Below are 14564 nucleotides of genomic sequence, written 5' to 3'. Positions count from 1 at the left end.
CACATGCATGTATACATGCAGCATATATACATATACATGTGCATGTTTGTATATAAATAAAGAGTATATATTCCAATGTTTATGTGTATATAGGTATGTATAAGTATATAGCTCACTAAAACTGATTTCCCAGAGTGGGAACATTGCTATACAAACCAAGTTTACTGCTCACTGCTTAGCCTTACACTATCACTCATGTTTGGTCACTTCTGATGACTTGAAACAAATGAGGAAAAAGTATATGTATTCTTGTGCATTTGCAGAAATCTCTTAGTAGAATTTACTTCATCTATACAGCTTTGGTACAGATTTCCACCAGTTTGATCAAGTGTAATGAATAAGAATTGCAAGAGTTGGCAAGGGCTGTGTATGGTTCAGCTAGGATTCTTGTGGTCCAGAACTCAGCTATGGAAGTTTAATATTACAGCCCTGATACTGCCAAAACAATGTCTTCACTTTTGTATAAAAAACTAGCAGAAATATTTTGGAAAATATGAAGTACTTCACAAACTGGTACTATAATTCACAGTTTGGGGTTTAGATTAATCTAAAACATTTCACTCAATAAATAGCTTCTATTTTTATTTTCATCACTTACACACACAGTTTCATATAGTACCATCTGCTCTCACAGATCTGGTTTTAGTTTTCACAGTTATTTTGCTTCCTTATTTTATCTTAGAATGTGCATCTATTCAGTATATAATGTTAAAGTATTCAGTATACAAATGTTAAAGTGAGTTTGTTTTGTGGAACCATGGCAAATCTCAGGCACTTTGACTTACTCAACTGATAATGAGAACTTTGATAAATTTACAGCAAAATTCCTGAATATTTTTTCTAACAATCCAACTACAGTTATCTCTCTAAAAATATGTTTGTGACATGAAAAGAACAATTCCCTAAAAGCTATAAAAAGGAAACACTCCACAGAAATGGATCCAGACTGAAGTGGAAAGCTACTTTCAGGAAAAACAAACATGCGGCAGTCAGTATTGCGTACTAAATATAGTCACTGTCTTTTTTTCCTGTATCTTACATGTTGGCATTGATCTTTTATTATGGTACAAACACCAGAAATTTTTTTCCTTGTGGAAGTTCTCATGTGATTTAGGGGAACAAGAAAAATAAGCAACTCATAGACCATTACATCTTTTATTCTGTCTTTGATTTGTTTCCTATTTTTAAGTAAGATTTTTTTAAAATACCTTTTTCAAAATGAAAACAATAGCAAGTTCTTAGAAAATCTGTGATTATTGGCAGAAAGTAAGAGCAAAGTTTAAACAGAAAACTACCAGGTGTTTATTTTTTGTTGCCATAAGAACAGCTTTTGTTGCTGCATGTCTGATTTTCTTTGGCTTACACCACTAGCTTGTGAACTAGAATTCCCTGCTGACCACAATGCCAGTAAGAAGATACAGCCCCCAATGTAAGATGATAAAAATAGTTTCTGATTATACTTTGATAACATCAGGTGTTAAATTTGGCTAAATGTTTCAGTTTCAACAATAATTTTTAATTTGTGCAAATAATAAAGAAAGCAAAACCATATTTAAATTCTTACTGCTTTTGCGGCTGGTGAAGAACAGGTTACAAAAATAAAAGGGAAAAATACCTGAAGAGGAAAACAAACACGAAAATTAATTTGATGTCTTGTGTTCTAAAAGAAAGGAAATCAGGTTTTGAAAAGGGCATTTTGACAGTGACACACCCCTCATTCCCATCCCATCTTTCCAGGGCTTATTGTTCTGCTTCAGATGGCAGCACACATTCATGCTTTAGCTCCAAATCCAATCATTAGTGAAGTCACATGTGAGCTTAGAAGTACAGGCCTTGGTCTTACCCAATGGACTCAGTCTTGGAACTCTTTTCTAAGTTACATGATTCTGTTATTCCATGGTAACATTTAAATGAGCCAATTTTACCTGATGCACCTTTTAATTTATATTTTGGGGCATTTTTTGTCTTTGATATACATACCCCTAAAGCATTTTTTGTTGATGCCTAGTCTTATGCAAAGCATATTTGCAAGAGGCTTGTTATTTTGGGCTACTTATCTTCTTTTCTTTCTTACTTTACCAATATCACATCTTAGTGGTTAGGGACAGCATGGCTAATGCATCTCTGTAAAGAGGTACAGCAAGATTTATTTGAGTATCAGTGAGAGACATCTCTCAGCTCAAAGCTAATGACTGTTCATTGAGGCTAAATATTTGGAGGCAGCCAGATACTGGTGTTTGGTTGCATCCCTCTTGCATGCACCTGGCTGCAGAAGTTGGTGAACAACAACAACATTAAGCTGACAGGTCACAAATGTTATGCTGGACTGCTGTTCATATGTACTGATAGAAAAATACACTGAAGAAAAATGTCTATTGAAAAGTATTTTATTATACAGTAATTTGCAATAGAGGAAAAGTGTTAAGTTTTGAACATATATATACAAACAGTAAATGATCAGTCATTTTAAGGAGGGACAAGCTGCACTAAATCCAATTTTAGTTGCATAAAATTTAAAAAAAAATTTCATAATTTAGAATTATTTATAGAATATACAGACTTTTACTGAAAGACAAACACACAATGGGTAAAATTTCTTCCTCGTACTAGTTTGAAAACAGATTCACATTTTACATACTTCCTTTTATATTCAGTGGGAAACTTCCAAAGCTTGGTTTTATTTGTTACTCAGTCACTTCATGACTAATTTTCTATTAATACAGCTATTTGAAGCCATAACTCAAGGAGCAGAATTGCAGAGAAAGGACTTCTTTCTACAGATTCAGTAACACTTTACATATTGAGTCACATTTTCTTTTACAGGAAGTTTCCTCAAAATAAGAAATAGTTTTAAAAATTAATCATGGCAAATATTGATATTACGAATCCTAAGGATACCAATAAGAAAGGATTAGGGCTGATAGTAATACAGTGGAAGATTAATAAAATAACTGGCACTCTAAAAATCTTCTTAATCCGTAAGTAGCCCAGACAGTATCAGAGAATTACATGCTTTATCAAGTCAGGCAGAGGTAGTAGTGAAGGCCACTGGAACTGTACACGAGATATTAGTCCATTTTTATAATTATCGAACACAACTAGAAACATCTTGAAAATACGTTTCTTTATAATATAATGAAGTACCATGAATATATTATTCTCTTTGGTTTATGATCGGGGATTGTTGACTGCAGTATTTTTACCTAAAATGCTTCCCTACCATTGCTGTATAGCAGTTGATGGGGAAAAAAATAGAAAACCTCTTTAAAAGGATATATACGTGGATTGCCTGCACTAGCACAGAACTTATTACTTTATTTGGAGATCTGCACATATGCACAGCTGAACAATGTTCCTTGAAGGAGTGGCTTATAGATATTTTCCTTAAACTACGTTTTAGCATCTTATACAGATTTATAACTGTAACTTTTTTTCCTAACAGAGGATTTTCTAGTCAATACAAAAGTAGTTAGACAGAAAAATACTTAAGCCATGTAAGGCCATAACAGAACTTAGAAGCTGAAGTTTGTCTTATTAAGCCAGTAATATAGCTAAATATATGCTAAATATATGCTAAATAACATGCTAAACAGGCACAAAGTGGTTACAAGAATTTCCATGATCAAAACATTTTTGGAGCATGTCATAGAAATTATTGCCTCAGAAATGTGTAATAAATTACAATTAAAAAGGGTCAAAAATACAGGATAAAATAATGTTTCCATGTCAACTGAATAAAAATAATTTATTTACAGATCATGAGGAAAAACATGAAAGAACTTTCCTTTTCAAATAAATACATGTATTAAGGGAACACTTCCACTAACTAAAAAAATAAATTTGTGTGATTAAATGAACAGTTCTTATGTACTAATAAAAACCACAAAAACATTCAAAGGACAATAGTGCAACCATGTCAGAGCATAAAGCTGATGTTTGCCATTTTACCTTTTAGGTTGAATACAAGGAAACCTTTTAAACTGAAAAAACAGAAAAACTTATGCATTCATTCTTTCCATGTATAAATACATGCTTTAATTTCTAGATTTAAATATTTTTCCAAGTTCTTTTGTTTTAACATAAATTCAACACAGTATTATGTGAACATTCAAAATATGATGGTGTTGACCATCACAGCATTTCTAAAATGAGTTCCAACTGAGCTATAGCTATATCCCCATTTAATAGTGCATTTTCAGTCCTCTAGACACTGATCATAAATTTCTCCAAGGTAAAACTCTGTTAACAGCTAACAACCTTCAACCCTGAATCTTATTTAAAAAACAACACTATTTCAAATAAAGTTGCTTTACATGACACAAAAAAATTACAGAACTTAATAAATTGATTCAGGCTAAATAACTGGACTAAATAACATAAGATAGACTTTAGTTATTAAAATAAATGAAAAACAAAAGTACTAAAAACACCAGTGGCCTGCAGAGAGGGAAAAACTGGTGTGAAGCCAAGTCCCTGAACTTACATCCTTCAACCAGCCTCTCTACAAATATTATATATGAAAGCAATTACTACACATGCACACATGCTGCTAATTCTGGGATGTAGAACCCAGAAACATTTTGCAAGAGATACTCCTTATGTTGTCACACTGGTAGAGAGAAGGCCAAGGGAGGGCTACAGATACTGAAAGGGAAATCACCAAGATTATAGTCAAATTCTTCTACATAATGGGGGAAAACTGTTATAAATTTGTAGTCATTTGGGGAACTGAATTTGGACATGAAGAGAAATGTTTATCCAGAAAAGGAGGAGAAGTATGAGAACATGTTGCCCAGAATGGTGGTGCTAATTCTGTCCTGGGGCATTTTCACAGGCTGGCTACACAAACCCACTGATAACCAAATCTAGGGCTAGCCAAAGTCCACCTCTGCTTGGGTCCTTGGAAGGCTGGACAAAACCACTTCCAGAAATCCTTCCTGCAAATCAGTTTATGTGATTCTCTGTGTCCAGCCAAAATACTCGGCTCATGCAGGTGAGTCAATAATGTTCAAGCAAACATTGCACCTCATTTACTGGAGGCCAAGACCACAGAGCTAGTCAAACACAGTAGCTCAGGACACACACATAAAACACTGATCTCCAGTCCAGGCTCTCCAAGCTAGCAACACTGAATGAGAAACATTTCTGGAACATAAGTAACAACTTATAATCTTGATCCTATCCCAAGAAAATGCAAAAGCCTACATATTGAAGGCTCACACTTCACAAACCAAGCACTGTATCATCTTCCTCTCTTCTCCCTACCGCAAAAAATTACCAAATTAATTTTACTTCCATCTCATTCATATGGACAAAGGGAAGGGTTCACACAATGAACACACAGAAGAGGCCCTCATCAAAGCAGACAGTTAAAATTGGCTTTTCTCCTCAAAGAAGCTAACTGAAGCTGGTTTGGGTTTTTTTTTTTTTTAATAATATAGGGTTAACAGCAAACAATATGTATGTGATTAGACATATTCTTGATACACTTGAGTGCCCTGCATTCTCTGTCACATGCTTCAGACATCTCAGGACTACAGCAAAGCATCCTGTACTGCTGCGTGGGAAGATGCTACAACTCTGAAATCTCCTGCATGGAATTAGGTAGCATTCTCCTAGTAATCCAAAAATCTCTCACCAAACATGTTTTGTCTTCTAGGGCTGAACTATTTTACAGTGAAATAAAATGTCTTATTCATTCTGGCATTAGATTTCTCTCGGTATAAAATTTTCTGATAATTACCCAAGGATTAGCTGCTCTGATTACAGATTTGAAAGGATGCCTAAAAACATTTCTTTTCCTAGTTGAAGCTTTTTTATTACTTGTGAATTATGAACCATTCTGATTCTCAGATTCCCACATTTTATATGAGAGATAACACAGTACAGGTCATACAGTGTTGACATACAGTGCTGATAAAATGCATCAAGCAGCTGCTAGTCATGCAGTTTTCGCATCAGTTGCTAAAACTTTATCCAGGTTTACTTTACTAAACAAGGCTTCAGCCTGGAGAGGTTTTATTAATGGAAACAGAGGAGACAACAGTTTTCTGGCTCTGAAAAGATGTTATCTGATTTTGATCCAAATCAATGAAAGTTAAGAACTGGATTTTGATCACTAACTGTATAAATGCCCATAATTTTTTACTACATTATTGAACTCTTGGGAACTATTTTAAGCAAAACTCAGTGTTTAGAGATGCTGACACCTAACGCTACCACCCCCTGGTAAGTTTCTCAGAACTTTTCTAAAATCAGTTGAAGGAACTCTCATTAAAATGATTGCTGCTCATTCCAGGGTTCTCTTTTACTGAAAAATTTATACAAATGCTTGTGCATGTGCAGCAATTCTTTCACCTGCTGATTAAAAACTTATTAAAAATACATTAAAATATATATTAAATCAGATTCCTATGTACTATTACAATCCTTCAGTTACTGACTGAATAGAAGATATTTGAAAAAGCAAAGGAAAAATTTCAACTCCTACCAGTCTATAGTAACAATAATGACGTAGCTTAAACAGGCAGATAGATACTGGATCATAACACATTTCAGCAATCCTACATATCACAGGTGTTACACTCTCTCTGGAATTCTGAATTTTAATAGTCCAGACAAATTCTCTCACCTCTTAGCTATGTAGGATCAATTACAAAGTCTATTTCTCACTTAGTCAAACCCCAGCACTCAAAATGAAATACAGTTTAACTGGCCAACTTTTGAGGAACTACAACAGAACACCATGCACCTGCCACTGTCTTCTTCTGATAAAGAGCATTCTGGCTCCTGTAAACTTAGGGATAACTTGGACCTAGGCAAGCCTTAATCGTTTGGAGTTTTCTTAAGAAATGTTTAATCAACATATCCTTAAGGCTGTCGAAAACTAGATGAGCTGACATGATCAAAAAGAGATTAAATTAACTGAAGCTGTAATTTTTTTTTATACCTGTGAGTAATATTGGATATTACCATGCTCTGTATATAAGAAATATGAATGCCATAAAGAAACATTCAGGTAGAGACAATAATATATATTACAATATCGTATGCAGTGACTACTGCAGCACTGATTCTGAGATCATTGCACTGAATAATATTACTTTAAAAAAGTGAAAAAACAGTCTATGGGGTGAAGCAATTTCACAAATTTGAATGAGCAGAAAGTAGAGTCTAGATTTTGAACATCATGTGTAGCTTCTAAATATACAAATGCATAAATCCTTAATAAAAAGGAAACACTACTGAAATATTTTGGTTTGGTTGTTGGCTTGGGTTTTTTAAAATATACAAGTTTTTTAGTTAAGGAAAATTATCTGTAATTTAAACATTGCAACAGTTTTTCATGAGTGCTGACTTTTTGACAGGTGTCCCAGCCAGGCTGGTTACTGATCTTGTATCATCTTGATTATCACTTCGTTTTCTCACCTCACTGTAAAAAAACAAAAACAAAAAATTGCACTCAATTAACACATTTCTATTTATGTTCACTCATCTATTTTTACCACTATATGCTGCAGAGTTCATCACCATCTATTGTATGGCAATGTAAATTAGCACAGAATCAGCATGTCTCACAAGTTTCCAATTTGGTAATCATATTGACATTTCTGTGCAATTCATAGTGATAAAAATATAATTTCTTTTAATATCTAGTAACTCCCCCATGTTCTGATTTATCTATCATTTTCTTTTGAGAAGTTTTTCTTATTTGCTTCTGTATTTTACCATAAAAAAAAAAGTTCATAGATCTAAGTACAAAACAAAATAACTTCAGATTCAAATATAAATTTACTTTCATAGAAAAAATGCATGTTGTTGGATGTTTTCCAGAAATGCAGACTTAAAAGCTGCGCACATGTGATTGATTATGGATTACAGACCACTTCCTTGGAGGCCTTTAAAAATTATACTTTAACCAAAAATGGCTTGAAAAGGTAGTAGAATTGTAATATTTGGCTCACACACTATAAGAGAAACACCAGGTGCTAAATGTACATAAACAGAATTTCTAGCTGTAAATAATTTAGAGAAGGGGAATTTTAAAGAAAATATATGCAATTAGAATGGTCATTAATAAAAATGAATACATATTAATATGTGTAAAATAACAAAAAAAAGTAAACATAGAATTATTACATTTCAAAATAAATTATGAAAGTATCAAGAAAACAAATCCACAATTGTGGATAAAGTAATTTTAATTGTAATTAAAATTAATTACAATAAAAAAAAATTTTAAAAAAATTTAATTGTAATTAAAACTACAATTCATTCTGCAAAGAGGTCTTCAAATTGTGGGCTCTGTAACTGAGTTGTGGTTTAAATATTAATTATTGAGAGAGCTTTGTAACATTTTCAAGAAAAATATTACTTCATTAAACTGAGAATACATCCCATCTTGCATTTACCTATAATGATTTAAAAGAGTATTCTTTTCAAATTTTTTTTAGCATTGGTACAATTTTAAAGAGCACATTGTATGTGCATTCACATACAATGTGCTCTTTATAAAATATACCCAGATGTGTTTAGGTGAAAATAAAACATAGTTACTTACCGAGCAAGATGAAGAACTGCTTCTACAATATTAGATCCATCTTTAGCACTTGTTTCACAGAATAGCGCATTGTAAGTCTGTGAGTAAAAATAAAATGTTAAGCTAACTGATCTGAGATGGTTCCCATGTAAATGGGTACATTTAATTACAAACTGTTTCCTGAATAACACAAAGAATGACAGTACATTTAAATGAACAGGATTTCTTCGAGTGCTCTTCATTGTCCCACACATTCTCTTTAGTACTGTGAAATAAAACAGTAATTGTTTTTTAATTACTTCTGGTTTATAATCAGTATATTCTGAATTAATAAACTGAATAAAAGCCATATTATAAGCTTAATGCTCAAACTCAGTCTTCTTGTCCACAAGACTGCAAAGTAGTAAAAAAATGCCCAGGACAGGTTACTTAATCTAACTTGCTAGCTACTGCAACTACAGCATCTGGTTATTGTAGGTTAACCAAAAAAACATCATTCCACAAGTAACAGACACAGTATCTGCCCCAGTATAATCAATCACTTGGGCAAGCTACTCAGCCACTGAAGACCCTTAAGACTCCTCCTATTAATCTACAAAATAGATTTGTGCATCGCTTTCACCCATATAAATACATGCAAAAAAAAACTTGCTCACACTTCTATTTATAGCAGAGAATTCCTTTTTTCTTTCTGCCCACCTGGGAGGAATCAAGAAAGTCTCTTGAAGATGAAAATACTCCACACAAAATCTGAACAGACACAAATCAGTCAATATTGTGCCTCATATTTTACCTGGTAACTCCTATTCGGCAGCAGAAAAACTCAGTCTCCCACCCATCCACCTTTTTATGAGAAAGACTGAGAAGTCTTTCAAAGTCAATAATGAATTTAATCTCAGCAGACACTGAGATGTGATTTAACCCAGCAAACACCATCAAAACACGATAGTTTAATGCAAAGTATCCATGAATCCTCATTACTTGACTTGGACAAATGAGCATAAAATTACCTTTGCTTACTAGTTTCTCACATGGTTTTCAGATTAAAATTCCTAAGACCATTTTATACTAATGAGGTACACTTGGACCTTACCATAGCCAGCTTTTCTCCATAGTTTATAGGCACACACTTTTGCCCTTGGTCTGTAACATCTTGACGGAGATCTGCCTTGTTTCCCACCATCATAATTGGAATGTTCTCGTGAGTTGCATCCTGTAAGGAGAATTTTATTTCCTTATTGCTAGAACCCTCAGAAAACAAAGAAGTGGCTAGCATCATCTTGTCATATCAATTTCCTTTCCACAAAGTCTTGCATACTAGTAGAAAAAAATTGACAAATTATGAAAGCTGCGCTGTGAACTTTCTATAAACCACTCAAAATGTAAGCAGTCAGCTTAACTATCAGCCTGCAAAGATATGTTTCCATTCCTATAAGCCTTGTTTCCCAAAAAGGAATTTAATGTGTTAAGTTAATCTAATGGAATTGGTTACTGCATCTAAATGCTGTATGACAAAATTACTAAGGGAAAAGTAACCAACTCCTATACTGTGACTACAACAAAATGCTTTCACAGCATTAGACCAGTAATTAGACCACTATTTTGTTTGCCCCTTTTCCTCCTATTAAGCATCCCCAGCACAAGAAAAAAAACCACTTGCACTAAATGCAAATTCAACTTCAAATTAAAAACCAAGAAGTTCAAGTAGAAAGAAATACTGAAAATTTCACTTAAGCTATAGCTAATTTACAGCATCTAATATATTGGTTTACAATGCAAAGACTCCAAGGAATATTCAGCCATCCACAAGAAGGTATCTGAAATGTGCTGCCACATTTATTTTCAAAGGAAATGAATGGGAAGAGTGTCATTGCACAACAACCTTTAACACAAAAACATGTATCAGACTGGATTCTGAGTATATCAGGATACATTTAGGACTTCCATGTAGCTTTATTTCTATAACAGCCTCCAGTCTGGATAATCACAATTTATGTCCAATATAATTTTATAAATAAAAAACACTAATAATGCAGTGAAACACAGCTTCTAAGTTCTAACATATGTAAGGGTCTTACCTCAATCATATCCACCCATTCTCTCACATTAATAAAGCTTTTTTCACATGTTACATCATATAGCAGTAAGACACCATCTGCTCTTCTGAAGTATGATTTAGCAATACTTCGAAATCTTTCAGAAAAAAAAAGAAAATATTTTCATAAGGCCACATTATCAAATAATAGTTCAGTTTAATATTATGATGCTAAGATGCTATTGGTTCTATGATTCTATGATCCACCTACACAAAATTTCCTAAATTGATTGCTCAGTTTACTTCCTTTGAAAAAGATAGAAATCCAGTTAAATTATTTTAAGACTTCATGATCAATTACAGTCATCTTTGGAATGAACTTCATGCAATCTACTCAACCAAGTTTAGTAACTAGGTATTTACAATGGATATTAAAATATTCTACACAAATTTTTTACATGAGAGGAAGACTGATTGGATCCCTACCTACATACAGTCAACACATATCTTGGTCAATGAACATATTAAACTGACTTCCACAGCATGAGATTAACCTCTTAACAAGCCCTAAAAGCTATTGGTAAGGAAGTAATCGCTCTCAAGTAAAGATGTCATAGAATCTTGAGGAAACTTTACACAATATTTTGAAGAATCATGGATACAAATTCAGCAACATACAGAAATATTTTTGGCAAAATTCCAGTCTTTGGAAAGAAGTTTTTATATACTAAATACAATGCAAATCGGTTCCATGATTTTCAAGGCAAGAACAGGAGATGGGGAGGAAGGGAAGGGAATCTCTAAGAAAAAGCCCGCTTAAAAATACAGGTATGTAAAAACAAAGAAAGATAAAGACTAAAAACAGAAGAAACCATATGCATCTACTCCATTGTTTAGTACTGCCAAGGAGGGACACACAAATTTAGTTCATTAATCCTGTGGTGAACCTCAACCATTTCTCTTGATAACTCAAGCATCATCAAAGCTAACACATAAACATTCCCCCTGTCTTGAGGTCTCAACAGAGAAAAAATGCATCTGTTTACAGTTATTTACATATGAACCATGCAATGACTGGGTTTTTTTAGCTAGATGAAAAAATGCAAATGACACTGACAAACAAAAGAATTGAAATAAGATAAGTGCAGAGGATCACTAACCTCTCCTGCCCAGCCGTGTCCCACAGCTGTAACACTGTAGGTTCTCCATCAACAATTAGTCTTTTCATTTGAAAATCCACACCTGAAAAGAATCATATGTATAGTCTAATATAACCCATCAATAATCTTTAAAAAACCTCAAAAAATTAAAAGGAAGGGGCTATATAAAACAGCTTATCCAAAATTCATCTTTTTTAATAGGTTATGAGATTTCAGTCATACTTCTGAACTGCACGCCCATACTTCTGAACTGCAAAAAACCCCTGAATATATTTGCCTTTTCACAGAAGAATTTAAACAAATTGCATTCTGAACAACAAGCAAGACCTCTCACTGCTTTAATTCACTAAACAGTTTTATCAAAGAAGTGAAAATGTTTTATAAGAAATTTGATTTAAAATACCAAGGAAGAAAAAGATAAATTAGAACAAAAATTGTGACAAGAGGCAATGAAACAAACATGTAAGTATGATTTGATTGGAAGACAAAATTCAGGCTTTGGAATCCTTAAGATTTAAGTTTGTTAGCTGACAAGTATACTAATATACAGAAGAAATCAGTCAGAAATCCTTCTAGCTGTACTTAAACCAAAGCTTCAATAACACTTTGAAGAAATTGCAACAAAAAATTGTAGGAAAGACATCAAAGGGCAGTATGAAATACTAGAAAAAGAAGGAAGAGTTGTGAAAACAAGAAAGCAATGAAAAATGCAGAAAAGCTCATAAATACACTGGAAGTTCCTTACACTGATATTCCTCCTCTGGTGCTTTGTGCAGAAAGAGGCTTCATAAAGAAAAACTAAATTAGACCAGTATCTTATTTCCACTACAAACAGCCGTTATTACTAAGCTTTAGTACTCAATTAGGTCTCACAGCCTGCATGAGAAACTGTGTGAGCATATCCCTAGCAAGCAATCACAAAGGCAAGCCTTCCATTCTCTTCGCTGCAAAATAACAATGCAATTAATTTCAATATTTTAAGAAGAACACCAACTATACCCAGAGTTGCACTGGCATTGCCCTGAAATTCATTCTTGCAAAGTCTCATAAGAAAACTGGATTTTCCCACTGCTGCATCTCCAGCAAGAACAATCTTGTAAGCCTTCTCTGTACTGGGGTATTTTGGAGTGCATTCAGTTGCATCTGACTGAAAATAAAAAGAATCTTTCTGTTACAACTCATAAAAAAACTCACCCCTCTGTATCATTCTTTTCCATTTTTCCCCTGAAGAACTGGTTACCTGAGGGGTGAGAGCAGATATGTGTTTCCTCGTGGAAGCAATTGAGCTGCTTCGACTAACTGGTCGTGAGGGCTTCCAGTCTAAAACTGCAGGGCTGTTAGCAGGACTGTATGCTTCTTCATCTCTGATCTCTGGAACCTGAAAGTACAAGTTAGTTCTCTGGTGAGAAAAGCACATTTTTCTGGAAAGACTAAGACTGATTAAAACGTTTCAACAGTTTGGATTAAACAGAGATAAATGACCAGATACAGCTGTGCAATCTAATCAAAATACTGTGATAATTCTGCTCTCATTAATTTCTGCTGTTTAGTATAATCTACATTTTGTCTTTTAACATTTTTACTGTTTCACATCCATTCTTTCAGTACTCGATAGAAGAAACTAATTTCTAAAAGAAAATTTCAGCTTTATAACATAGTCACAATAAACAATAATTTATTTCAAAGCTCATTTTGCAATCATTATGAATTTCCCCAAAGACATTACTCTCTATGCTATTATACTCAAGCTAAATTAAGTAGAGCACAGCTGTAATAAACATTATTCATAGCAAAGTCTCCACAGAGATTAATGTCTACTGAACGCACAGCAAACAGTTTAACTTAAAAAAAACCCACATACTATACTGTGCTTGATATTATTTTTACTATGTAGTCCTCAGAAACTCTTTCAACATTACTAACAATAAAACAGGCACAGTAACATCTTTGATTTTTTTTACTTCTCCAAGATTTTAGCCTTAAGTCAATGCATGAAATAACAGTATTCTATCTCATATGTGCTTTTTTCTCCACTGCTACAGCACAGTAAGAGGAAGTGAGTGGAAACCTATTTTATTTCTACCCACTTTTTTATCATGAGAAGAGCTCCTTTCTGCATACAGTTTAACAACCTTCAAAAATTACATAAACTTCATTTTTGAAGTTATTACCTCAAAAATGTAACAAAAAATCTAAATTCAAAAAGAGAACTACTTATACATTCCACAAAAAATGTTCACTAATTAATTTAAATATGTATGACCCAAATATTTACTTTTAATTGGCCTGTGGGTAAAGATCCATTTTATTTTAAAAACAGGAAGCTAATTTTGTCTCCAATCAAAGGCTTTTCTCAGACAAGAAGTAAATCTGGCACTTACATCTGTATCAGAAGCATCACCACCAAAGCCTTCTTGCATGCACTGTGACCTCTGAAAAATCCTTTGATGCCTATATTCCACTTCTGAATCATACTCATTTGAATCTCTCAGAGTAGACAAACCACTGTCAAAACAGCTCTCAGGTAAGCTGTCAACTTCACAGTTTATCCTTTGCATCGGGTCACAAAGGGCTAAAGAATCATAATCTTCATCAACACAAGACGAATGAGATGACCTAATACAAAAATATTGGAGGGGGGAAAAATTATTCCATATTACAAATCCCAATAATAAATAATTGCTCTTCCCAATAAAATCTGAGCTCTTCTGGAATAGTCAATTCTTAGAAATGCTAATGTTAAGTTTAAGACATATGTCAATCCCTATCTTGCCTTTATAAAGAATTTCTTTCTCAATCATATGTCTTGGGATGCTCAGATCGAATTACT

The 14564-nt window shown here is 33.5% G+C and overlaps 1 protein-coding gene across 2 annotated transcripts in view; it reads right to left on the bottom strand.

The window, feature by feature from the left end:
- Positions 1-2369: 2369 nt before the first annotated feature.
- Positions 2370-14564, bottom strand: part of RASEF (RAS and EF-hand domain containing) — a 33921-nt gene continuing 21726 nt past the window's right edge. The window contains exons 10-17 of one of the 2 annotated variants that reach the window (XM_018923003.3): positions 14116-14350; positions 12975-13112; positions 12734-12881; positions 11735-11816; positions 10618-10732; positions 9633-9752; positions 8561-8637; positions 2370-7432 (exon numbers count right to left, since the gene is read on the bottom strand). In XM_018923003.3, the coding sequence (XP_018778548.3) occupies positions 7324-7432; positions 8561-8637; positions 9633-9752; positions 10618-10732; positions 11735-11816; positions 12734-12881; positions 12975-13112; positions 14116-14350 (1024 nt within the window). In that variant the 3' untranslated portion in view covers positions 2370-7323. Of the gene's footprint in view, positions 7433-8560; positions 8638-9632; positions 9753-10617; positions 10733-11734; positions 11817-12733; positions 12882-12928; positions 13113-14115; positions 14351-14564 lie in introns of both variants that reach the window. The other variant, XM_050987059.1, reaches the window with a different exon arrangement.

The sequence above is a fragment of the Serinus canaria genome, chromosome Z (assembly GCF_022539315.1).
Source record: "Serinus canaria isolate serCan28SL12 chromosome Z, serCan2020, whole genome shotgun sequence".
NCBI classification, from domain to species: Eukaryota; Metazoa; Chordata; class Aves; order Passeriformes; family Fringillidae; genus Serinus; species Serinus canaria.
This window is presented reverse-complemented; position numbering and strand designations above follow the sequence as displayed.